General features: G+C 38.8%; 1 protein-coding gene across 7 annotated transcripts; it reads left to right on the top strand.

Annotated features, from left to right (window-relative positions):
- Positions 1–1,090: 1,090 nt before the first annotated feature.
- Positions 1,091–25,931, top strand: KIF11 (kinesin family member 11). 7 transcript variants are annotated; one of them, XM_029958513.1, is made up of 25 exons: positions 1,091–1,492; positions 3,457–3,491; positions 3,783–3,855; positions 4,912–5,007; positions 10,749–10,881; positions 11,018–11,115; positions 11,197–11,275; positions 11,608–11,793; positions 11,876–12,000; positions 14,618–14,708; positions 14,965–15,207; positions 15,321–15,416; positions 16,094–16,182; positions 16,676–16,763; positions 17,545–17,733; positions 18,889–19,088; positions 19,404–19,584; positions 19,897–20,019; positions 20,943–21,101; positions 21,497–21,636; positions 22,271–22,550; positions 23,662–23,884; positions 24,139–24,293; positions 24,602–24,718; positions 25,371–25,931. In XM_029958513.1, the coding sequence occupies exons 5-25, from the start codon at positions 10,879–10,881 to the stop codon at positions 25,491–25,493; spliced, it is 2,988 nt and encodes a 995-aa protein (XP_029814373.1). In that variant the 5' UTR covers positions 1,091–1,492; positions 3,457–3,491; positions 3,783–3,855; positions 4,912–5,007; positions 10,749–10,878; the 3' UTR covers positions 25,494–25,931. The 7 variants fall into 7 exon arrangements, with proteins under 7 accessions (XP_029814373.1, XP_029814376.1, XP_029814374.1 ...); XM_029958516.1 differs by lacking the exon at positions 3,457–3,491; XM_029958514.1 differs by lacking the exon at positions 4,912–5,007.
- Positions 25,932–26,713: the final 782 nt, after the last annotated feature.

Genomic DNA, 26,713 nt, shown 5'->3' with positions numbered 1-26,713 from the left:
GCCTGGCGACCCGTAACCTGGGGCTACAATGGAGTGCTGGGAGCTCGCCTCTGCCGCGGGAGGGCCGGGCCTGCGGCTGGGGAGGGGCCGGGGGCCTCTGGGAGGAGGCGGAGCGCGGAGGGTGGTGGGTGGCTGGGCGGGGAAAGCCGGGGCCGACACTCGCGGGCTGGGGGGCCGCGCCCGGCGAGGCGACGGGGCTGCGGCGGGAAGGGCAGCGGGGCGGCCTCGGCTGCGCCCGCCGAGGGAGCGCCCGCCCGCGTGCCCGGTGTCCGCGCTCCGCGTCCCGCTCGGCTGAAGCCAAGGACAGAAGAGGTAAATTAGACGCCTCGTAATTTGAGCGCAGTGGGTGCAGCGCCGTCCTGAGCGGCAGAGATTTCGGGTGTCAGAATCCTCCCTCCCCCGGGGACAGTGCACCCTGCGGCAGCGCTCTCTCCTCGGGAGCTCCGCTGGAGCCCGCCGGCCGCCGCTCACCTGCAGCCGAGCTCTGCGGCCCCGCCGCGCCGGGCACTGCATTCGCTTCGCAGGCTGGGCGTAGAGGTGTAAATGCTGGGTAAGATCGGTTGCCATATATTTGATTTTCTGCGGAGATTTCTGGGGGAAAGTCGTGGATGGGTCTGGTTGCTTTAATTCCTTTCTAGGAAAAAAACCTCACAAAACCAACACAAAAAAAGAAAAAAAGAAACCCAAAAAATCCCCACAAAAACCAAACCAAAAAAACCCCACCGCCCCCCAAACCCCACTGTTTGAAGTTCTGGTAATGTGTTTTCTTTAGGTGTATCTATTTTACTATGTCTTATTTTTCAAAGCTAAGGGGAAAAAAAAAAAAAGGTGGTATCTTATAGAAGGAAATTCACAGAACCCTCCCGTCATAAAAAGGTAGAAAGATGGGCCAGATGAGTTACCTAAGGTTATTTCTGCACCCAAAGATGGAATTGAAGATGTAGCAGAAGTAGCTTTAAATTAGTCAGCTTTCGTGAAATTTCCTGTTAAGAAGTGGCAGCATACTACTTCGTATTTTCAAAAGGGAATCAACATAATCTGTCAGGGAATGCTGGTTTCCAGTGAGGTCTGTGCTGCTATAGAGACGCTCTTACCCATACCTGAGCTACCCAGTTAAAACATTTGTGTCTACATCAAGTACACCCACGCTTTTGGCCTTCGTTTAGACACAGAACTGTCTCTCAAGTTAACTCATCCTGGTTGGAGCAAGGCATTTGTTATTTTTCACCTAAATCAACTGGTTGGATTTAGAACTGTGGGTGCCTAATTTTAACACAGTATGTTAACTACTGCAAAAATGTCCTCATGGGATTCTAGTTGGAGGCACTCTGGGTTTTTTCCAGTTCCTAGTGTACATAAAAGTGAAGACCAAGCCGGACAAAAAGAGGACAGGATAAATGGCGAGCTCTTAATTCTGATTTCCACCCTATTGCCTTTGCCAGTGCATCAGAAAGGCTCATCCCCTGGTGTCTGACAGAAGGCACACTGCTGGGTGAGTACCTCTTCATGATCTGTCTCCTCCCTTTCTGAAGCAACTGGGGGGTTAAGAGGTTGTGAATTGCAGTCATTCTGTTAAATTGGATGTATGGTAGAAATGCTTATGCCTTTATTGTTAACAGATGCTATAGTCATGCTATATCATTTACCATGTAGGGGTGAAAACTATAGAAGTATACAGTTTCAGGCAATTTATTCTTTTTTCAGGTCCTGACAGAGAGTTCGCTAACCTCATGTAGCCAAATGTATATGTTTAGCTAATGCTGACCAGGTTTATATTTAGCTGCTCTGATAAATCCTGCCTTTTCCTATAAGTCTTGCCTAGTATACATAGGGGCAATCCTGGGAAAGCAACATAGACTGCACCTGCAAAACTGTGGTGGTCTGCTAATAGCTGGATCTAAAACAAGCGTTTCTGTAGTTGTGGTGATGAAAGATTGCACCTCCTCATGCACCTAATATAAGTATTGCAGCAGAGGTCTGCAATGGAGGTCACGCCTATTTTATCCACTGTAAGCTTCTTTAGTGGCTGTTCCATGGCACTGGTGTGTCGTGGTTTAACCCAGCTGGCAGCTAAGCACCATGCAGCTGCTTGCTCACCTCCCTCCCCTCCAAACCCAGTGGAATGGGGAGGAGAATCAAAAGTAAGACTTGTAGGTTAAGAACAGTTATTATATTTTGAAACTAAATTATAATAATAATGATAATAAAAAGACAAGTGGCACACAATACAATTACTCATCACCTGCTGACCAATGCCAGAACCTACCCACAAACCCCAATCGGCTCCTTCTGGGTAGCTCCCTCAGTTTATATACTGGGCATGATGTTCTATGGTGTGGAATATCCCTTTGGCCAGTTCAGATCACCTGTCCTGCCTATGCTCCTTCACAGCTTTTTGTGCACCTCCTCACTGGCAGAGCATGAGACACAAGGAAGTCCTTGGTTTAGGATAAACATGTCTTAGCAACAATGAAGACGTGAGTGTGTTATCCACATTATTCTCGTACTGAATCCTAAAGATGGCACTGCGCCAGCTACTGAGAAGAAATTAACTCTATTCCAGCCAAAACAGGACACGCTGATGTTTATTCAGAGCAGGTTGGGTTCTTATAATCTGACCTCTCTCTATTTCAATTTATACTAGCCAAAATTACAATCATTCACTGTTTTGGATATCCTTTCCATGTTTTAAAGATATTTTTAATAGGACACCATCAGCAAAAGTTAAAAGGACTTGCAGTAAAATTGGCTTCTCAGTCTAGTCCAGGAACTAAGATTTCTTCCCATGAAATTTTAATTGCTCATAGACAGTTGGTGCTTTCTGCTTTCTTCATCTGCCCTAGTGGAAAAACAGGTGTTATCTAAAAGACCAAATGAGCCTAAATATAATTTAGAGTAAGTGTGGAAATTATTCAAATATTCCCATGAAGAAGCCTTACAAAGTAGCAGTGTGGAGATCCCTCTTCAGGATATGTGACATCAATGTACAGAGAAATTGATCTTCAAAGTAGGCAGGTTACAAATAATTTAAAATAAAACTAGTATTTTATACTTGTCTTGAAAGCTAAGAGACAGCAAGTGTAGAACTCTTAAGTACAGTCTTGATAGGCTTCTAATGGAAGCGTGTTTTTGCTACCTAGATAAAATTCTGGACTAAATTCAAATTGTAATTGTATATAATAGGGCTTTGTAGCAAACTGGCCTTGGGCTCAAAAAAAGCATAGCTTATGATTGTTATTTCCACTCCAAAATAAATAGCAGCAATTTCATGATGTGGCATATATAAAAAAACCTGTCTATTGACTGCTCTCAGTAGAAAAATACTGAATGAATAAAATTTTAAGATATTAAAGGTAATGAGGCCAAGGAGACATTTCCTGTTGACTTCAGTCAGTCCTGTCAATTCTGTATGTTTCCAATTTTCTCATTCATTGTTTCTTTTCTTGTTATGTAAAGGATGTCTTCCAGCTGCACACCTTAACTGAAGATAGGTAAGCCTATGGAAAATGACTAGCTTTACTCTGAGTTAATCACACAAGTGCATACATCCCCCTACATGTGGTGTTAATTTTTTATTATGGCAACTATAAAAAGATGGAAAGGTGCTACCGTCTGTGTCGGACAGTGATCTGGCACACATGCCTAAAAAAAAAAATCTTTCATTCTGTGTATTTTCCCTAGTTAGTTGAAACCAGTTCTGGTTTTAATCATGTTGTATATGCATTGAGTCCTTAATTTTAACAACAGTTACTTTATTGCATTGTATTTTTTGTTTTTAACAGTGACATAATTATCCTGTTACTTTGACTGAAGGAAAACCCTGTCCTCAGCTGAAAACATACCAGTACAGTGTGTGTAAGTCCTTATTGTTTAACTTTCTGTATGTGAACAATACAAAGTTTAGAATATTACTGGTCAACTGGACAGGCTATTCAAAGACTAGAAATTGCTTTATGCTTATCTAAGGTGCAGGTCGAGTCCCCTTTAACGTGACTATGCAATTAATCAGCAAATTTTTGCTATGTCACTTATAGTATTGAACAATATTACACTCTCCACATGTTCAATATAGTTGATACACTGTGTAGCATGTTGGTAATCAAAACAGGTGTTAGTAAGACTTAAAGAAGTCTCACCCAGCCTTATAATTTGTATTAATTATATCTCTCCATTATTATACCTTATATAACCTTTCTTCATTCTTAGCTAATCATGTTTTGTGTTAACAGTTTTACTATTTGTCAGGCCTCTGTACCTATAATTACCCAGATGTTCTGATACAAATCCTAGGAAAACAATGTTTGTTTTGTCTATAAATATCACCATAATTCAATGCCTTTTTCTTGGCAAGCTATACTTAAAAATTGTCCTTTTTGATCCATATGTGGAGATTAGTAATTTCTACTGAAGTTGTTACATTGGCTGTTGTGTGTATTATTATATAATTTAATTTTCTGTAATGTTTTTGTCTCTCTTAAAAAAAAAATTATCACAGATGATGTACATGCCTTGTTAAAGGTCATTCTCCCAACCACAATTGAGACTAGCCTAAGTATTCTTGCATTTTTTCCTATTGCTTGTGAAATGCTAGCTCCCTGTTACTCAGTTTATGTTTATAGTGTATTAGTATCTTTAGGTTCAACCTAGTCTAAGAAAATGTACAACCTATACTATAAATTGACTTTGTAAAACAGACCTACAGCTATTAAACTGTATGCTTTTTTTAAGCTAACTTGATTACCAGAAATACATGTTTTTCACTTACCACAACTATAGCAAAGGTAGCTATGGACAAATTCAACTCCCAATAATTGAATAGATTCTTCTTGTTTAAATACATGTTTAAATGATGTTTTCTGTGTTTGTGAGAGACATGTTATATTTTGAGGAAAAATCTGACTTTTGTACCAGAAAAGAACAAAAAAGCAGAAGTTGGAAGAAAATATTTCCTGAGTTCCAGTGCTACATTCTTTTGTATGATCCATTTGAAGGAGTATAGAGCAAAAGGTAAAGATTCAGATTATTTGCATATCTGCATTTGAATTTTCAGTCTAGCAGTATCTACTACACAATTGTCTGTATGAATAATTTTTGCTCTTAGCATAGATGGAATACAAAAAGACAAGTAAGAGTAAAGGTGGTCTCACTATGTTTGCCATGGACATTGTTCTTATATTTATTTTCCCACTTGATTAAATCCGTACTTAGCTGAAGCAAAATGTATTATTGTGATTTTTAGTGTTTCATTAGAGGGGAAAAAAGTAGCAAGTCTTAGTAACATGAACCCACCAAACTCATTTTGGTTTGAAAGTTAAGCTCCAAGACTGTTAGAAAATACAAGTTCCTTAGTTGCCTGTTGTGGTTTAACCCCAGCCAGCAGCCAAGACCCACACAGCCACTCGCTCACTCCCCCACCTGTGGGATAGGGAGGAGAATCAGAAGGGCAAAAGCTGGAAAACTCGTGAGTTGAGATAAAGAGAGTTTAATAGGGAAAGCAAAAGCTGCACACACAAGCAAAGCAAGGAATTAATTTACCACTTCCAATGGGGAGACAGGTGTTCAACCATCTCCAGAAAAGCAGGGCCACATCACGTGTCATGGTTACTCGGGAACACAAAACAGCATCACTCCAAAGGTCCTCCCCTTCCTTCTTCTTCCCCCCCCCACTTTATATACTGAGCATGATCCCATAGGATCTGGAATATCCCTTTGGTCAATTGGGGTGACCTGTCCTGGCCATGTCTCCTTTCAACCTCCCATGCACTCCCAGCTCCTCACGAACATGGCAGCACAAAAAGGCCTTGGCTCTGTGCAGGGCCTGCTCAGCAATAACAACATCTCTATATTATCAACCCTGTGTTCAGCACAAATCCAAAACACGCCCCCATACCAGTCACTGTAAAGAAAATTAACTCTACCCCAACCAAAACCAGCACACCTATGCATATAAATTTTGTTTTGTTACAAGCTGTTCCTACAGAATCATTGCCTTATTTCTAGGTTTGAGGTCAAAAGGCTAAAAATTGATGTTGAAGGGCAGTAATTCATCTGGCAGTTACTAAGTTCGAAATGTCTGTCCTTGCAAAGTAGTTGTCTTGTAATATATACTATACATACTTTCAAATTGTATTGCTTTCAGTGGCATGCAAGCAGTAAAATCTTATATGGGGTAAACAAAATACTTGCCCAGAAAGGCTTGAAATGAAAATTTTTATTAATTCTTACAAAGTTTGCATAGCTCTTGTCCTGTTGCATCATCAGCCTACATTCAGAATGGCAGACAAAATTTCTTGAATGTTAATGCTTTCTGATCAATGTCTGCTCGCAGCAGAATAGGAATCCAATGCTTCATGTCCTTTTCTGTGAAAGTAATGTATTTCTCAGATCCTGTTCTTTGTGCCTAGTATAAGATTGATTGGCTCTGACATTGTTCTAACTCTTCAGATTAATGGTAGAGGAGCATAACGTAATACTGCTTCATGTCACTGTCAGAAAAATTACTGCAAGCCTTAAGGGTTAGGATTTGTTTGTTATTAATTTTAACAATTCATGGAGGAGGGAGATGTAAATTTCAAAGCAGACAACTTAGGGAAAAAAAAAAGAGTGTGGACACTTGCAAAATTATAGATGGGTAATCTGAATTTCAGGAACTGGGAAGGCCCGAGAAGAACAGCAAAACACTGTAGCACCATAGGCCATAACAGGTTGATGACAGTGTGACAGTCTGTAGGAGCCAGTACAGATTTGTTGGAAAAAAAGTGTGTCAGACCAGTTGAATCTTCTATAACATCTGCTTCTTCCTCTCTACCTGGAAGACCTGTTATCCTGTCATAGATCTCCACCTAGCAAAGCTTTTAATAGTGCCTCTCAGAGGAAGCTGTCACGGGGAAGCCAGGGTGATATAAATCAAACTGCTAGTGAGAGGGTGTAATTTTGTACTTGGCAAGTGGCTCAGATGATCTAGTTTCAAAGCAAAAGGATGGATGTGATGCACCCGTGATGCTTTGTCCTGAGCCCTTACTTACTTTCATTGTGATATAAGACTTTCACAGGAATCGATCAGGCAACACCCACCTGTAAATATATAGAAAGTTAGGTGTAGAATTCAGTGATGTTGATGAGTTGTGCTGGAGACCAGCCTGAGTTGAAGTGTGAACAAGGTACAGAGGGTCCAGAGAGGAGCTCAGCAGGCACGGCCCAGCTGGGGATGGGGTCTGCCCAGCTGTGGTTCTGCTGCAGACACGTGGCAACCTGAACTGGGGCACCACGGACCGAGGACACAGCAGGTGCCCTGCTGGGAACAGTGGACGCTGTGCTCCACCATGTAAATTAGAAATATGATTAATTTTTTTAAACTGGTAAAGTAATGCTTCCACTCCACAGGGCATTTTTTAGGCACGCTTCTCCAATTTTGTCGTGATGTTTGAAGAAATTGTGGACTAACAGGAGAGCTAGTGGGGACAGAAGAATGACTGGAGGGCTTGACCTGCGAGGGAGGGTTACGTCGATGATGTGACTGTTGAAGACTGATGTGCGCGGCGAGGAGTTGGGCTGCCCTCAGACCCGGGGCTGTCAGCGGCAGCTGCAGAGGAGGCCGGACGCGGCCCCGTTGGCCCTGGCGGTAGCTGGGAGGAGGAGGTGCGAGCCGGGCGGGCGGAGCGCGGTGTGGCTGCCCTGGCGGGCGGGGCCGCCATTTGAAATGCCGTCCCGTGTGCCCCGCGGCCGCCGCTGATTGCCGGGCGGGCGCCGCGCGGTTCGAAGTGGCGGTCGCGCGCGCGACACGTCCCGCTCCGGCAGCGCCTCGGCTCCCGCTCCCGGCATGGCTTCCTTCGGCTCCCAGGGCGGCGGCGGCACCGCCAAGAAGGAGGAGAAGGGCAAGAACATCCAGGTGGTGGTGCGATGTAGGTGAGTGCGGCGCGGACCCTTGGGCGAGCGTTGGGGCCGCCCCGGGGAGGACCCTGGTCGGTCCCTGCGGGACTCGGGCCCGGGGCGGTTCGCGGCGCTGCGCCGGGTCCGCCGCGGGACAGAGGCGGCTGTGGCTGTGCCGTGCCCCGACCGTGGGTCTCTGTCTGCCGGCGGTACGCCGAGCCCCCCCGGGCGTTGGTGAGGCGGGAGGCGGCCCCGTGTGCCCGCGAGCGATCGGCACTGCCGCACGGTAGCGCTGCTGCGAGCGAGCTCGTACGGCTCGGAAAGGCGAAAAGGTGCAGTTCCCGAATTTGGTTCGTTGCACAGCGGTGTAAAGCTGCGTGGGAAGCTTAAGGAGAGCTACATGAGAGTTAGTTATAGGACTGCTGTTCAAGGCGCACAAAAACCCAAGCTGAATTTTTACCTTCCGCAGGAAGCCACTACGCTTTAACAGCTAATGGAATTGTTGCTACTCCACTTCCTTATATCTCTAATATAATTTCATTGGTGCGGACTCTCCAGTCGAAAAAGCTATGGGATGGGGGTCAACCGTTCAAGTAATAATGGCCAATTATCTTTTTGATTATATAAATTTATTTCTTGTATGAAGTGATACATTTCGCATACCATAAAATTAAGTTCTCATTGTAATTTCGAGGTGACTTTAAGGAATTGCTCACTGACAGTAGATCTTAAATAATCTTAAAGCATTGCTTGTTAAAGCTGTAATACTGGTAATGTGTTAAGAATAGGGTTTGAAATACCATTAGAAGTTGGGGTGGTTTTTTGAGCCAGAACTGCAAATGTTAGCTTGCATATTATGTTTTAATGCCTTTTACAATCACGTTCTCGAGCTTGTGAGTTCTACTTTTACAGATGCACAGTGAAAATAGAAATTTAAAGCAGTTTTGCCTTATTTTTGCAATACGACTAAAACAGTTCTGTAACAAATATTAGATTGGTGGAAGTGTTGATGTGAGTCAAGGCTATTGCAAAAGAATAAATTTATTGAAGCAATTGAGTTTGAAACAGTCAAGAGCAATAATTTTCTTTTTCATCTGGTTAGTCTCTGTTGTTCTGGAATAGCCTCACTAAGTATCAGTGTATTTTTATTTTATGTGACAGTAGCATCAGGGCTGTCCATGATGTAGTGTTCTGCTTTTGTTGCAACTCATAGTCTTAGCTCCTATGTCAAGATTTAGTCTCTAACCCCTACAAACTTTCTTGCCCACCCTTGCTCCTGCCCCTTGTAGAGCTTTTCATTTTTTAGTAGCTTCAGTGCCCTTGAGCTAGTAAGTGTTTTTTCCACTTTTCCTTTTTCTTCTTCAAGTCAGGTTCTTCTTATCTTATAGATATGTAGGTAGATGCATTTGTGTTTGTTTGTATCCTAATTTGCTCCCAAAAACTGATCTTTCTGAGCATATCAAAAACCTTTTCAAGCAACACGTTTACTGTGCTTTGGTAAAACATGAATTTGGAAACTTAAAATGCATGCATTAGCATTATTAATATGTGTGATATTAACACATACATTGTTCCTCGTATCACAGTTGTGGGCTATCCTACGTCCTGCATTGTACTGGTTCACTCTTATGTTGTTAAATAGCAGAATATATTCATTATTCAGCCTTCTGTTATTTTAAAAGTCACAAAACTGAAGCTGTAACTTCCTCTTGCTAACAAGATTTTAGTGATCATCTGTTGTCGCCAGTCAATCTTGCACCAAAGTGTCTGGTGGTCTGTTTAGAATCTGACACTTCAACCTCAGTTCTATGTTGAGGAAGAAATATTAACCACAAGAGTCAGGAAACTCGAGATGCCATGTACTTGTGGCTTTTTGGGTTGTTTGTTTTTGTTTTTTTCTTTAATGTAACTTAGCACCTGAAGTGTCTCTGTTAAAATATTTTAAAGGCTAATAAGGTTGTAGATGTTATGTTTTCAAGTTAACTGTTCAGGTAGCATAGACATTCAGTGCAGTAGTGCTAATAAATGAGTAATAAAATGGGATTTCATGCCATTAGTTTTCAGCCCACAGTCATCTCCATGCTTTTTAGGAGAAATTGTTGCAAATGTCCCTTCAAGGAAAATGGTGTGCATCGGGTTTGAATTAACTTAGTGGTGAAACAAAATGCACACCATAAAGTTCCAAAAATTTTATTGCATCTCTATTAAACCTTTTTACTATGATTGAGTTTTAATTAATGGAGACTTTTCCCCCCAAAATCTGTTTTATCTGTTTTTAATTAAATTCTGTTCAAATGCATCAGCATTATAAATGTTCTGTTCTCTGTTCCGCAATTAGTAGGGTCTGTTGGTATTTCTGGTGCTTCAGAGTCTCATGTCATTGGCATGAGATGTAGGCATCATTGCTTGTGTAAATGAAAAATAAAAAAGGAAATTTTTAAAGTTAGTTTGATTCACTATTGCACTAACTTGCATGTATAAGTGTTTTCCTTTTTTGAATGCTCTTATTTATACAACTATTTGGGATGTTAAATCTTCTACCCCCCTTGCAGTTGAACAACGTGTTCTAATGCATCTTAGCTAGATGTGCATCTAAATGGCCTTAAAAATGGTTATAGGCCTGTTAAAAATACATACATAACAAACAAAATGCTGTAGACACTTGATTTGTTCCACAGCGATAGAAGGCAGGGTCTTTAAACTGCCAAAATGTGGCTTTTTTTTCCTTAAACAATTATTAAACAAACTAAGTTAACTATGTTCCTTTTACCCAGTTATTCTATTCTAGATCCTTAAACTGAGTGATGTTTCTGCTTCTTCAGTTTGTGTTCTTGTTAGCAATGATATCAATCCGATTTTCTTAACTCCTGTTTTTTTAGGCCTTTTAATGCCTCAGAACTTAAAGCAAGCTCCCATCCTGTAGTAGACTGTGATCAAGCAAGAAAGGAAGTTAGTGTCCGCACTGGAGGAGTGACAGATAAGACATCAAAGAAGACTTACACATTTGATATGGTTGGTAACTGCTTGTCAAGTTTGGAACTTCTAGAAATGAGCTAGTACATTTCTCTGATATGGTCTCATTACTGTACAGTGTGATGCTATACATTATTGTATGGATAAATGGGATGTGTTGTCTTTGTGCCAATAGGTTTTTGGACCTCAGGCTAAGCAGATTGATGTGTACCGGAGTGTTGTGTGTCCCATTTTGGATGAAGTTATTATGGGCTACAACTGTACAGTGTTTGCGTAAGTAAGCCAGTAGTGATTATTAGGGAATTTTATTTGAATTTTAGTTTCTTGTTTACATTTTTATTTTTACTCTCACAGTTATGGCCAAACTGGTACTGGTAAGACCTTCACAATGGAAGGGGAGCGGTCACCCAATGAGGAATATACTTGGGAAGAGGTATTATTTCACTCCAGAGATTTCTCTTGTCTGCACTATAGTTCAAATTTAGAAACTGCAGAAAGCTAAAGAAAACTGAGAGCTGGTGTCCTTCAAATCCTGAAGCTGACTTTCCTTGACTGTTTGTAGATTAACAAGTGGTCTCATTCATTCAAGTGAAAAGCAAAACTTTGCATCTTTAATGTATTGCATACAACTCTTGGCAATTTTTATGTGGAAGATCATCTTTGTCCCAAGTATTCTTGCTTATATCCAATCAGGCTGTTTAGCTGAAACTCCACCCCGTAACCCCAAGTGCATTTATAAATTAAATACTTCTTTTTTATTTGTAGGATCCACTAGCAGGCATAATACCCCGTACATTGCATCAAATATTTGAAAAACTCACAGAGAATGGTACTGAATTTTCAGTGAAAGTCTCTCTTTTGGAGATCTATAATGAGGAGCTTTTTGATCTTCTGAATCCTACTCCTGATGCTGGAGAAAGACTGCAGATGTTTGATGACCCTCGAAACAGGGTTAGTGCTTGCAAAATTTGTGATCTTAAGGCTTTCAGGATTGTTGAGAGATGTATAATAAGCATGTATTACTTTCTGACAGCGGGGTGTAATTATCAAAGGCTTGGAAGAAGTAACTGTACACAACAAAAATCAAGTCTACCAAATCCTGGAAAGGGGTGCGGCAAAGAGAACAACTGCAGCTACTTACATGAACCAATATTCCAGGTACAGATCTTCGTCGTTTCAGACTTTGTATTTTGTTCTTTATTAAAGAGGATCTTATTGAAGAAGCAAAAGATGATTGAAGCTAGTCCAAACCTGGCATGATCTTGAGATTGTGTATCACAGTGCAGAGTGTCAAATGTGGGTTAGAAAGCCAGAGTTAAAACTTCCTCCTTATGGCATCCAGTGGGATGATTGTAATTGGTGTATGAAGGGATATCGTGATTTAACCCCAGCCAGTAGCCAAGCACCACACAACTGCTTGCACCTGCAGGATGAGGGAGAGAATTGGAAGGGTCTGGAAAACTCATGGGTTGAAATAGAGACAGTTTAATAGGGAAGGCAAAAGCTGCACACACAAGCAAAGCAAGGTATTAATTCAGTGCTTCCCATGGGCAGGCAGGTGTTCAACCATCTCCAGGAGAGCAGGGCCCCATCACGTGTGATGGTTACTTGTGAACACAAATGCCACCACTCCAGACCTCCACCCCCCCCTTTCTCCTTCTTACCCTCACTTTATACACTGAGCATGATGCCATATGGTCTGGAATATCCCTTTGGTCAGCTGAGGTCACCTGTCCTAGCTGCGTCTCCTTCCAATCTCCCGTGCACCCCCAGCCGCCTCACCAGCGTGGCAGCAGGAAAAGGCCTTGGCTCCGTGTAAGCCCTGTTTAGCAATAACAAACCCTCCATATGGTCAGCACAAATCAAAAGCACAGCCCCATACCAGCCACTGTGAAGAAAATTGCCTCTACCCCAGCCAAAACCAGTTCAAAGAGCATTATAAAATCTGAATACTTCTTGTCTTAAAAATGGGCAAGACATTTCTCCCTGTGTGATTTTTAACATAAGCTTCTCCTCTTCTTTAGAGTTTGCATACTTTGTTATTAATATATCCCTTGAAAATACGCAGTGGCTATTTTGAACAGTAGACCTGGTATTCCACCTAAATCTAGCTCTGATAAAAGTGTCACAACATTCTTAACTGGTCATCTAGAGTATTGAAATTTCTTTCTCAAAGTTGCAAAGTTAACTTTTTCAAAGCCTTCTGTGACTATGAAAACAGAAGACATAAATCTGACAGATAAATCACTGAAATACATTGCATGTACTAGCGTGAGATAAATATTCTCTGCAGTATATACTGTACATTTCAAGAAGGCTGTAGTCCTTTCATGTCTGGAAGATGTTTAGTTGATATACCTGTATTGGAGAGGGGGGTTACCTTTGTTCTAGCTCTTACAGGTGATTGGGTGTTTTGGCCAATCCCATTTACAAAATAAAAGCCTGGTATAAGCGTATCGAATATCCTTTCCTTTCCTCATCAGCAGTAGAAAATGGTACATTAGGATTTGTTACAGAAGTTGAAATTTCAAAACACTGATAAGATCTGCTTTTTACAGGTCAACACAAGACGCTCATTTCAAACCCTGGCTTCTGAAAACTTACAAAACTAGATTGTGGAAGTTGGGGATAAGGTTGAGGAGAGGGTTTTGTATGGTAATACAGGCTATTTCATATGATTGCAGGTCATAGTCAGAATCTAGTAGAGACATCTGGGTCAAAAATAGCATTTTTTTTTTTTTATTATTACTGCTTTCTCATTCTTCAACTGCAGATAGGGTATGTATATCACTGTAATGATCCTGTATTGCAAAAGTAAGCAATGCACCCTGCCCATATTTTATTTTAAATTAAAGGTATACTGAGCATATCTGTCTACTGGTGGAAGGGAACAGGTATTTTTAAACACAGATTAGAATACAGAACTAATTTTGTCTGAAATTACAGACAGTTTAGATAATTCATTCTGCCTGTTGTTTTATGTATAGTCTAACTGGTGTAAGTTGACATCTGTGGCTTTCTATGTATGTCAGCTTCCTATTGTAAAAACTTATTAAAGGAATAAACTCAGCCTAAAATCATCTTTACTGTGAGAGTGGTGAAACACTGGAACATGTTGCCCAGAGAAATTGTGGATGCCCCATCCCCAGAAGTGTTCAAGGCTGGGTTGGATGAGGCTTTGAGCAACCTGCTCTAGTGGAAGGTACCCTTGCCCACGATAGGGGTGTTGGAGCTGATGAAACCATTCAATGATTCTGTGATCCTAAACTGTATTACTATTTTGAATGAAAAATTAATTTAACTTCTAAAATTTTAATATTGGTTTCAGCTACTTGATTATTTTCTTAGCCTGAATAAAGAAAACTATGTTCCTGAAGATCACATTCTATGAAACTGTTATTAGCATATTGACTAAACTGACTTGTAGATTTATTTTTTTTTTTATGAGATGCATGTGAGTTGAGAACACACACGTGTAAACAAAACCAAAACATTTCTCTTGGTTTTGCTCGAAATAAGATAAAATGTATCTAGATTGAGTGAGTCAAATGTCATGTGCTTGGTTCATCACTGGTTTTAAATACCATATTCCTACCTACATATACACACAAAAATATACTTGGTAAAATAACTATGTATCGAAGATGTGTAATTTGCAATTGATGGGCTAAATGCATTCCCTAAAAAGAGCACAGATACATAACTTGCAGCAGTGTCACGTAGCAGGTAGATAATTTGACTTTAATGGAACGTCTGAAACTGGTTTCTTTTGCAGCCGCTCCCACTCGGTGTTTTCAATTACCATCCATATGAAAGAAACAACAATAGATGGAGAAGAACTTGTTAAAATTGGAAAGCTAAACTTGGTAAGTATTTGAACTAAGTGGTGTTGATAGCATTCTGAAAGTCATGAACTAGAGTTTGAGGTTTTTTCTGACAAGGGGAAAAATGATTGTTTTCGTAATGTGATATGAGCTATATTTGTCACTCTGAAGAATGTCGGTCCCATTTGTCATCCCGCTGTCTCTTGAACAACACTTCTGCTGTTTTAGGTGTTCTGCAACACCTTGGGCCAAGCATTCTTCAGGGTGGTTTGAGATAGAAGCATAACCTTATTTTCAGGTTGATCTCGCAGGAAGTGAAAACATCGGTCGATCAGGGGCAGTTGACAAAAGAGCTCGTGAAGCTGGAAATATCAACCAGTCTCTCCTGACACTAGGAAGAGTTATTACTGCTCTGGTAGAAAGAACCCCACATATTCCATACAGGGAATCTAAACTCACAAGAATCCTTCAAGACTCTCTTGGAGGACGGACAAAAACATCAATAATTGCCACAGTTTCTCCTGCATCTATAAATCTTGAGGTAAATTTTAAGTCTGAAAATCTATTCCTAAAATAAATAATACATTTTGCTAATGATAAAAAATATGAGTTAAATTCCTCAGCTTGACCTAGTCTCACATCTGTTTTTCCCAGGAAACATTAAGTACACTGGAATATGCCCATAGAGCAAAGAACATAATGAACAAACCTGAAGTCAATCAGAAGCTAACAAGAAAAGCTCTTATTAAGGTACTAGACATACAACTTAACAAATGAAGTTACAGGTTATGTTTGATTTTGTAGTCTTTGCTGTGCAGGAATTATGAGGGTGTGGAGAAGCTGTAACTAGTAGCAGTGCTTTTCTGAAGTGATTTGAATCATTGAACTGGTGCTTTTAAACTGGAGCTGCTCTACTGGTACAGGATTAGTGACTTTGCAGATACTGAAACTGTGGCCAAGACTGAAGCTGAAAAGAGAAAGTTATTGCTACTGCCTGTGGCTCTGTTTGTGGATTACATGTTTACAAGTTATTGGGAAACCACTAAAGGACACTGTTTTTCTTTCTGGAGGAGTTGTATTAGCAGGGTCATTCCCCAAAAAGTCCATAAATTAAAGTGAACTTGTCAGTAAGTATGAGTGAAGAACCAATGTAAAGTAGGTCTCTGCTACAAAGGAAGTTGTGATTCCAATTGTGAGCTGCTAGATGCAACCAAGTATTATTCAAATGGAAGGTTCCAATGCTTTACATATATCCAATAGTATGATTTTAAAGGGTACTGTACTGTACTTAGAACAGAATTAAGTGCTTTGCTCCCATGCTTATGCAAAACTTCTGTAGAGCACTACCTTTGTGAAGTATCTCTTAAGCTAAATATCAAAACCAAATAGAAATTTTCAGGTTTACATGGGATTGTTTCTTTATGCAGGAATACACTGAAGAGATTGAGCGTCTGAAGAGAGACCTTGTTGCTGCACGAGAGAAAAGTGGAGTCTATATTTCTCTTGAAAATTATGAGTATGTCTTCAAAATTTCTGTAAAATGACTAGCAACAAATCTCAGATACTGGTACAGATCTATTTTCACACCAGAAAGCTGAAGGAAAGTCAGGAAAAATTAACTGACTGGTCAACTTGTTCTTTAGAAATTAATTTTTATACAGGTAAAACCTAATAGGCTTGGACTGGGGAATTGATTTATATGTGGAATAATTACCATAAGCATAGCCAGGATGCACATTTACACCATGCAGTCTCTCTTTCAGTGGAAGTTCATACAGGAAAACAAACTTAATATAGTTAACTTCACTTTTAAGAGGGATAGTTTACGTGGAAAGCTTACAATGGAAAATTGTTTTAAATTTTTTCTGTATTAAGTGAAAATTACCTGTTTTTCTTCTAGAAGTTAGAAATATTTATTTTTTTAAATTACTGAAGTCATATTGTAAAAACCTGTAGATAGTCTTGAAATTGCCTCTTACTTGACTAATTTGTTTTAATCTTTGCTTTAGAGCCCTTAATGGAAAACTGACTGTTCAGGAAGAACAAATTGCAGAATATATTGAGAAAATTGGTGTTATGGAGGAAGAAGTGAAAAAAGTAAGTGATGTTTTTGAACTGTTGCTTAAATCTGCCAAAAAATGGAAGAAATTAATTCCTCCTCTCAAAAGGAGGAAAAAAGTTTGAGCAAAGAACAGTCAAAAGATTTTTTTACTCTTTTTTTTTATTGTTTATCTTAAAGTTCCCCTATTAGTCAAGAGTGGAAGCTTCCTAATCCTTGAGTTAGGAAGTTGAAATAGCATATATAAGTTTAAGAGTGCAATATTTATTTTTTACAGCTGTTTTCATGTACGTTACTTTAATTTGCGTTGCTGGATTTTCAGCAAAAAATTTGCTTGTAAAATGGTGTCATCTCAGTTGACAGATACCTGCTTAGGAGCAAAGAATGAGTAGAGAGGGTCATGAGCTCCCATTAACAAATCATATAGAAAATTGAAGCTCCTAGTATAAGAGAAGTGTAGGTATTAATTTGCTGGAATATGTAACTACTCTGTGTAATCAGCTTTACTGACTCTCTTCAGTCTATCTGCTTATATTTGTTCCGTGGGATTTTCTTCCTTGTCCTGTGACAGTGGTTTGCTCTTGTGTTTTGAGTAGGGAAGCAAGGGATTATTTCGATGAGAATGGTATTGGGTTGATATTTTCATTGAATACAAAGACTATACAAACCTCTAGTCTAGGTTTAAGACCTCTAAGTCTTACAGCTGAAATTACATCTTACATCCTGATATTTATTGTTGCATAATTTGAGAGATGTGAAGTGAGACTGTTGAATTTTTATAAAGTGGTGTTGCCCTATTGTGTTTGTCTTCCTCTTTAGATCACTGAACTATTCACAGTTAGTAAAAATGAACTTCAGCAGTGTAAAACAGATCTGCAAATCAAGGAGAAAGAGCTAGAAGAAACACAGAAAGATCTTCAAGAAACCAAGGTTCATCTGGCTGAAGAAGAATATGTGGTTTCAGTTTTGGAAAACAATGAACAAAAACTTCATGGCACAGCTAGCAAGGTTATCACAGTTCTTGCACCTACTATAAAATGGCTTCCTATGTTTAGGAGTTTCGTGGGCTGTTCAGGGAAATCAGTTGTTGCTAGAGCATGATGCAAGTGAGACAAGCTGAATGTAAGATGGAAAACTAGAATTAGAATGCAAGACTTTCTCCGTGGTAATACTGACAGTTGACTGTTAAACACGCTGGTTAGTCTGGAACTAACTTGCTTTCAGGCCAGTTTGTCATGGGAGTTCCAGTGCTTTGCAGTATCTATTACCATAAGTTGTTTTGCAGAATAAGTAGTTTTCTTTTAGAAACTTATGACTGGTCCTACAAAACAGTAAATAATATTATAACTGAGGAACCTGGTCTAGTGGCAGATGTTCCTGCTCGTGGAGGAGGCTTGGAACTTGGATGAACTTTAAGGTCCCTTCCAAGCCATTCTGTGAACTGGAGCAGAAAAATAGCAAAAAGTTTGAATAATGTTGCCCTATCACCTCTGTATTTTAGGATATGGCTTTGATCGGTCATAATTATCAAAACAGACTTGATGTAGGGAGACAGACTGTCCTGCTACTTAAACTGCAAAGTGATGAAATTTGTATCTTTAGGCAACATGACAATTTTTTCTGTTTGGATTCCTGTAAGATTGAAAGGGAATGCCTGGTTTTTGCATATGGGTTGTGGAATGTTTGTGTGAGAAAATGGGTAGGGAAATAATATGTGCTGACTACTAAACCAAGACCCTACTATTTTTATGAATTCCAGATTATTTCAGAACTAGTACTGGAAACTGCTTGCTTGACTACTATATTAAAGAATATAGTTATTGTCAGATTGTTCAGAAAAAAAGTTGAAATGGTCAGGAATTTTTCAGTTACTGTTCTGGGATAGATGGTACCTTAATTCCTTAAATATTGAGGATGTAATTTATTAATGCTTTGGCTTCAAAGCCAGAACAAATGATCTCTAGTAAGTAACTTTTTCCCATGTTCTAAGACCATAAATGACATAGCACTAAGATTCAGAACAATTGTAATTTGATAATGTAAGGGGAAATATCTTTCTAGAGAGGGAACTTCTCTAGCTCAGAACTATTATTGATTTTCCTTATATAATATGTGCTTGACTTCTTGTTTAAACACTGACTAAAATAACTTTAAAATTTATAGTTACTTAGTACAGTTGAAGAAACTACAAAAGATGTATCTGGGCTTCATGCGAAACTGGACCGTAAGAAAGCTGTTGAACAGCACAATGCTGTTGTCCAAAATACATTTGCAGTGCAAATGAATGCTTTGTTCAACAAAATACAGGATTCACTTAGTGAAAACAGTTTGAAGCAGCAACAGATGTTGACATCTTACACAAAATTTATAGGTAAGTATAATACCTTTATCAGTAAGATAGGTAAATTTTATAGGTAAGTCTAATACCTGTATCAGTAGTCATCCTGAATTTTTGCAATAGTAGTCTCAAAGACTGCTTCCTAAAATGGGCCTATTTTAGGAAAGTGGAAGAGGCTTTATTTTAAGCAATGTAATGATTACAGTTGCACCATTAATAATGTGTCTGGAATCATCAACAGCCTTCCTGTGCTGTAAGAGACAATAAGGTGATGAGCAATAAAAAAAGTTCCTATCTTACAGGGGAAATCTTAAAAAAATTTGTAACTCTTCTTGATCTCTTTTGTAGGTGACCTCTTGTCTACCAGTTCTTCAACAGCTGATATTCTTGCATCAGTTATGTCAGCAGCTTGTGCCTCTGTTAAAGAATTGGTGTCTACGGAAATTTCTCACGTGTCTGAAAAAATAACACAACATGAGAATCTATCACTGGATTGTAAAGCTGAGCTGCTGAGATTAATTGTTAGTACACTTACATACTCTTATGCTACTTAAATATATGAAACTATTATTGATCAAAAGGGAGTTCTGTAAATATTATATAGTTTTTCTGATGCTCTTTACTTGTATCTGCTTCAGCACTTGACCACTATTATATCCCTCCCTGCTTCCTCTCCCATGTTACAACTGCAAGTTGTAATGTAGTATGTAGCAAATACTGTCATAACAGAGTACATGGATATGTATATAGATAGCTTTTTACAAATGTAGATGAAGGAACTGCCATCTTATGTTTTACTTTTTGTTTGTTTGGTTTTTTACTGCTGTTCCTAGGAGGAACATGAAACTGGTTTAGGAAGAGCGTTAAATAGCTTGACACCGGTGGTGGAATTTGTCATGGGGTTAAACTGCCAGTTTCAGAGTAACATGAAGAAATACTCTGCTGTGGCTGACCAGGTAATGCACATAACTTCTCACTTGTGTTCTTCTATTTTATTTAATTTACAGATAATATGTTCTTTGTTTTTCTGCAGTGTGTCAGAGTTTTTCCACTTCTGGTCTGTCCTTTTTGCCTTTATCCTATCCTATGAGTTCTGCCTTTTAACTCTTCCTTTCAGACTTCTTTTTCTGCTTCTGAGTGTGGTAAATTTGCTCGTTACCTATATTGGCATAACTGCTCACCTAAATGCCTCAGTCGAATGGTAAAACACGGATGCTTAAATCTGTATGTAACAAATATTTGATAATACACATAATATACTCTCCACTGTATTTTAGAAATCTGAAAAAGAAAAATCAACTTATCACTCCTATTTTTTTTCTGCTGTCGTACCCAACTTTTTCTGTAGTCACTTTGATTCCTGGAGAATGTGATGCTTTATCTTGTTAACAACCATAAGTGCAAACAACACTGCACTTATTGAAGTCCTTTGCAGCCCTACTCTTTCATTTATTTTTTTCCATTTTGTTATAAACAAGTCTTTGTTTCTGGTGACCCCTTGTTCTGACTGAAAAACTTTCCCCTTCTGCCAATTACAGCTCATGTGAAATCAACTCCCCTTGTCTAAAGGCTTTCTATTGGTTTTCAGACTTAGGCAGCAAGTAGTCCATGGCTTACCAGCTCTTTCTGTACTTTGTCTGCTTTTCTGTTTTGTCTACTTTGCATGCCAGATTTTGTGTTTGGAATAGCCCATACCAAGTTCCAGTCTCAAACTTCAGATTTCTCCAAGTGTTATTTTCCTCCTTTTATGCACAATACCTTATTAATGCCTTTTGACAATTTGCTTGGAGTAGAGTTTGTTTCTGTATCAATTATGCTAGGGAAAAGTATCCATTTCTTAAGTAAAGGCAAATATCTAACTGTAATTTTTTTTTTCAAGATGGAGGCCCATAAATGGGAAATGGATACCTTCTTTGGAGATCTTTCTCTCACTCTGAAAAAAATACGTGAAGAAGTGGACAGTGGTTTTGCTGAGCTTCAGCATAATTGTGATGATTTAAAAGAAGAAGTGGAAATGACGAGATTGGCACATGCAAAGGTATCCTTAGAGAAAGAATTCCTAACACCAAGTGTGATTGCTTGCTTTGATTTAAACTCTTTGTAGTAGTAAATCATTATACTTATATAAGGACAATAACTTGATCTTCTCTGACAGAAACTTATTCTTTTCAGGTTTTGTTAGGCTGCTTTAAGTCATTTATGTAGGAAGGTAACAAAAAAGACTTCCCCCTCCTGTGGGCCTGTTTAGTATATGTGTTTACATATATCTCCAAAAGCAAAATGTCTTTATCTTGGCTACACAAAAATTGTACCTTCTGCTTTAGAACTGCAAAACTTTTATCTGCTGCACTTTTAATACAGGTATTCAAGTACCCTCTAAGAATGTTAAAAAGTGCAGAATAACAGTAAAATTTGTGGTATTTTTCTTAACAGAGAACAGCTGAATTCATGTCCTCACTGCAAAGCCAGCTTGACATGTTTGCTCAGGAGACTCAGAAGAACTTAACTAATGTACTCACGAAAAATGGAAGCTTGAAGACCACCATCACTGCTATGCAAGAAAATGTTCACTTGTAAGGAGCTGATTATTTTTGCTGTACACTGATGCAGGATAAAACTATACATGAAGAGAACTTCAAAATTAGATGCTCCTCGTATTTATGTTCTTATAAAGTCTTTTGAACGAGGTCTGTATGTTACAGCTGAGTTCTGCCACAGAGTGTAGATCGTAGTTTTCTCTGGGATCATCTTTCCCCAGAGTAAACTAGCTCTACAATGCTTTTCCTCAAACTTCTCTCCTGAGCATGTTGCAGATAAGAGACTGTCATTTTAGGAGCAATATTCTGATGAATGTCCCTCAGTGTCTGGACTTCAGAACATCATATCATAAAGTCTTGAAGCATAATGTATCTATTGCAGCATGCTTCATTCAATTGTAGACTGAACAACGAAGGTGTTGCCAGTTGCTGTTTTTAGCTTGTGGTTGGGGTTTTTTGGTTCTAGTTTGGGGGTTTTGTTTGGTTTTTAACAAATCTACTCATCCTACTGCAATTTATATATTTACTAAAAGAGCAACAAGGTTATAGTTAACTGCTTTGCTAAAATTGTACTGTTTTGCTGGTTCCAGTCTCAAATATTTCTAAATGTAGATTGTGATTAAAATCTACCTTTCAAAATTTCTGAACTCTTACAAATATGTTGTTGCAGGAAAACTACAGACCTAGTTAGCAGTGCAAATTCCAATCACAGCAAATGTACTACATCTCTGGATAATTTCTCTCAAGAGCTCAGGGGCATAAATGCTGAAAGTAAGATGATGCTGGAAGAATCCAGTGACCACTGTCAACATCTCCTCAGCAATCTCAAGGACGTGTCTCAGGACACCAGAACCTGGTGTGAATTTACAACTGCTCAGGTGGTCAACTTTACTGATCAGCACCTATCATCCTTCAATGATGAGAAACAGCAGTTTCAATGTTTACAAAAGGTACTTATAGTAATTTGTAATCTAATGCAACATTATGAGACAAACTTTTACTGTAGAATTTGCAGGGAGGAAAGAAATTCTCAGTTACAGTCAGAAGAAAATTGTGGCTTTATTACAGCAGACTCATGTTACTGAGCTTAGATGCAATGAGAGGAAATAAAAAGCTTAAGTTAATAGGAAGACTTTGGACTAAAAGTGCAAATAACCTCAAAAATGGTGTTATGATTAATGCCATGCAGTTAACTTGCATTTTCATCATCTTGATAGTATATATCTCTAATTCTAAAGCTTTATCTACAAGTAACATCTCTGGGAGATCTGCACAGGCTATATTCTGGAGGATGCAAATGACTCTTAGTCAGATTGAATTAACATGGGAGAAAGTATTCCTTTTTGGTATCTACAAGTTCTGACTTCTTATCTGAGAATTTCTCTCTCAGGTTTTTCGTTTTATTAATTTCCATCACAAACTTCACTTCCCACTCTTCTTCTTTTATTGTTGTAATAGGGAATGAAATAGGCAAATCCAGCATTTTGCTTTCTTTCAGAAAGAAAAGCTTAACTGGAAACTCTTTGCACAGAGTCACACAGAATATTCTGAGTTGAAAGGGACCCACAAGGATCACTGAGTCCTTAACTCTTAACTGTTAAAAACATTTGCAGTCTCAAGACATCTCTCTATCTGTTGTACCTGCTGAACACTTCAGAAGTTTTATTTCAATGAGAATGGCTAAAAATGCATATTTTCCCCTTCCTCCTACAAATGCATGAAGCTTCTAGAGCTTGTAGGATGTCCACTTCCAATTGAATATCGTAATCCTTCAGGGTTGTGCATAGAAGCATGAGGAGTCTGATCAGAATTAGATGGCATCATCTTTATGAGTAGCTTTTTAAAATGATCATACTTTCTAAGAAACTGACTCTCTTGTGAAGATAGTTCTCAAAATGAGAGTGTAAAACTGGCACTGAAACTTCTCAATTTGACATCTCAGTTGTTTCGTTTCAGATCATGTCACTAATCATGCACTGCATCTTAGAAGAGAGGCCATAATCTTACCTTTCCTGTTAACTTGATGTTTTTAACTGGATTGTTTGTTTGTTTCATTTTCAGAAAAGTGAAGAACACTGTGATAAAACAACAGCTGAAATTGCTGACTGCAGTAGTAGACAAGTGGCTGCTGAGGGGAAGGTTCTCAGTGGCTTTCTTGATCAGATAAAGGTGGATAAAGAGATACTTCTGGAGCAGAAGCTGGCACTTAGCAACGAAGTACAGCATGGACTAACTCAGGTTAATGGCTTCCTGCAAGAGGATCTGAAAGTGGATATTCCAACAGGTATTTAAAGTAGGTCAGGGACAGAAGGTCTTACCGAAAGCAATTTGAGTTCCAGAATTTGTAAGTGAATCTCAATGGGGACATAATATAGCTGGCAGCCTTACACCTTTTCTTAACATGTGTGCAAAGAATGGTGACTGAACAAAGCATGATTTCTGTATTGAGTTAATGTAAAATTGAGGATCTGAAATTAAAGCACTGAATGCTGAAAGCATTTAGTAGTGTACACTGATGAAAGGCAATCTTCATTAAAGGGACAACTCCACAGAGAAGAGACTACTTCTATCCAGTCACACTCATGAGAACAGAGCCACGGGAACTTCTACTGGAGCAATTAAGGCAAAAGCAATCTAAGCTTGATGCTATGCTAAGCAGCATGACAGAGGAGATGGAGGATAGTGCAGGCCAGGTATGTATATGAACAGCAAATGAGGCTCTTGAATGAAGATTTCACATCTTTGAGGTTTTTAATGCCATTGTGGAGAGTTGACTAGAATTCCACAGCTGTTGCAGATTTTGTTTTACAGTGTACTTGGAGTCAAGTATGCTGAGCTTTTGATAAAAACATTCTCTTACTTAAAAATAAGCAATAATATTAATAATTTCTGTTTTTCAAAAATGGAAATTCTATGTCTTTTATAGATCTGATCATGCTTAGTTTATTCACTGAAGAAATTCGGACATTAAATACACTTTTCTGAAAAATTTCTGTTTTAGGACCTGTTGGAAGAGGAGGGAGGGTTGCAAGAATCCAGTGAAAGCCTTGCTAGCGACAAATGTTTAGTGGATACAAACGTATACTGCCACACAAATGGTGGTATTCCTTTTTTCCAGGTAAAGTCCACAGATATTCAAAACAACTGTGTCTTTAAGAGTGAAGAAAATTAATTTTCCATAATAATGCTGTAGTTTCAAGTCACTTCTTGTAATTTAGTGTAGTCTCATAGCTTCTTTAAATCCTGTAGAATACACTTTGCTAAACTTGAGCTAAAGTCACAGCAGATTCTGATGACAGTTTAATACTGGATAAAATAATGCAGATTTCTGACAAGCTGGACAGAGAGTTGAAAATTCGTCAAATAGTCCTGCATGAAAAAAATTGTCATAACTTGCTAGACAAACATATTGTATTAATGGAAAAGTTGAAAGTTTGTGGAGGGTTTTTTGATTTTTTTTTTTTGATTTTTTTTTTACTTGCTTCTGACCCTTTTGCTCTACTAATGTATCAGCATAAACTCGTTGGTATATTTGTCTAGGGGTTGGCTGGCTGGGGTAGTATGTTTTCCTGTTGTGGATCCTTTAAAAGCAGCTGCTGAGCTTCTGTGTGTCTGCAGTAAATCTCTTCAGTAAATGCAATATATTAGGAACCTTTTTCAGGAGTTCTACCAACTTTTTTTTCTCAGAACCCTATGTACTGTACTGTACATGAGCAAGAAGTCTTTTCTTTGTATTTCTCTTAACATTGGGTATTCTCTTTAAATCCCAGCAGAGAAGTCGTCGCAAAAAGGGTAAAGAGAACAAATCTGCAGCTACAGTGGAGAACAAAATGGAGGACACGACAGAAGAGTTTCTTCATGAATCCAAGCATCCCTTAAGATTGCTGAACTAAGATATATCTATTGCAAATTCCTGTTTTTAAAAATTTCTATCTCATTGAATTACTGAGCCATAATGTTTTTGGTTATTCTTGGTCTCTATTGTGATGCAAAGTTGAATCAAAAGATTGGCCTGCTAGATGTCATGCCTTTGTCCCATTTTTATATGCTATGCTCATAACTTGCAATGTATTAAGGAAAAAACCCCTGCACATTGTGGTGCTGTTATGTTAAATATATTTCTGTGTGCTTAAGTAAGATATCATTTTCTGTTTCTCAGTAGATTTAAAACACCAGAAAGGGATGTTGAAATATGCTTTGTCAGCATTATCAACTACCATTTTATATATGAATCAACTGTAAAAAAGTGTTCTGGTTTTGTACCTGCTTTTTAATCCAGTCGCTCTCTTTGATACTTCAAATAAATTTTGATATACGGAAAACAAACATATAAACACCTCAGTGAAACAAACTTACCTGACTTTTTTATATTACCATAAGAATAAGATAATACACTTAATTTAGCTAAAACATTAGCAAGTCTCTCTTAAATCTTATGCTGTCAGAAAAGGATAGTTCTCTCCCTTGTTTCATAATAGACAATAACTTTATTTCAGTGTCTCTTCACTCTGTGAAAGCTGAGTTGTGGGGGTTTTGTTTGTTTGTTTGAACCCTACTGTTCTTATCTTTCTTTTAACCTGCAGCTGTGAGGTGTTGGCTGGGGTACAATGTCAACCAGAGCTTGTGTATCATAGACTGGCAGCATTTCTTTTGAGATCTAGATACTGAATGTTAAAACATGAAAACTTGGTTACAAATGCAGCTTCTATGTTGTATAATAACAGGGTATTTCCACTAATTGACAGTAGCAGTTGGACCAGCTGCTCTTTTCATGCTCCTTACATGGAAATTTGAAGAAAACTTCAAGCTACAAAGAAGTAGATGAATAGGATTATGATAGGAATAGGAGATGCTGGATGGCAACTGTTATTTACATTGAAGCACTATTCTTAGGTAATGGTCCAAACATTATTTAAGAGATTGTTCACTTTTCTATATCCAGCTTGCAGGCTTAAGTTTCTTCAAATAGGTGGTCCATGTATTTATTTGTCTGTAAGCAGGTATACCCTGGACACCATTTGGACAGCACACTGCAATCCTCGTGCTAGAGAGAGAGAGAGATGATTTCAAGTATATCCTTCTACTGATTCTCTGAACTCTAGCATGAGAGAGG

This window comes from Manacus vitellinus, unplaced genomic scaffold (genome assembly GCF_001715985.3).
Source record: "Manacus vitellinus isolate BGI_N305 unplaced genomic scaffold, ASM171598v3 scaffold_15_pilon, whole genome shotgun sequence".
NCBI lineage: Eukaryota > Metazoa > Chordata > Aves > Passeriformes > Pipridae > Manacus > Manacus vitellinus.
This window is presented reverse-complemented; position numbering and strand designations above follow the sequence as displayed.

Coding starts and splice junctions, on each gene's coding strand:
- KIF11 (XM_029958511.1), top strand. CDS start 7,820: ATGGCTTCCTTCGGCTCCCAGGGCGGCGGCGGCACCGCCAAGAAGGAG. Junction 11,794..11,875: donor TTGATGACCCTCGAAACAGG/GTTAGTGCTTGC, acceptor ACTTTCTGACAG/CGGGGTGTAATTATCAAAGG. Junction 14,709..14,964: donor AAATTGGAAAGCTAAACTTG/GTAAGTATTTGA, acceptor CCTTATTTTCAG/GTTGATCTCGCAGGAAGTGA.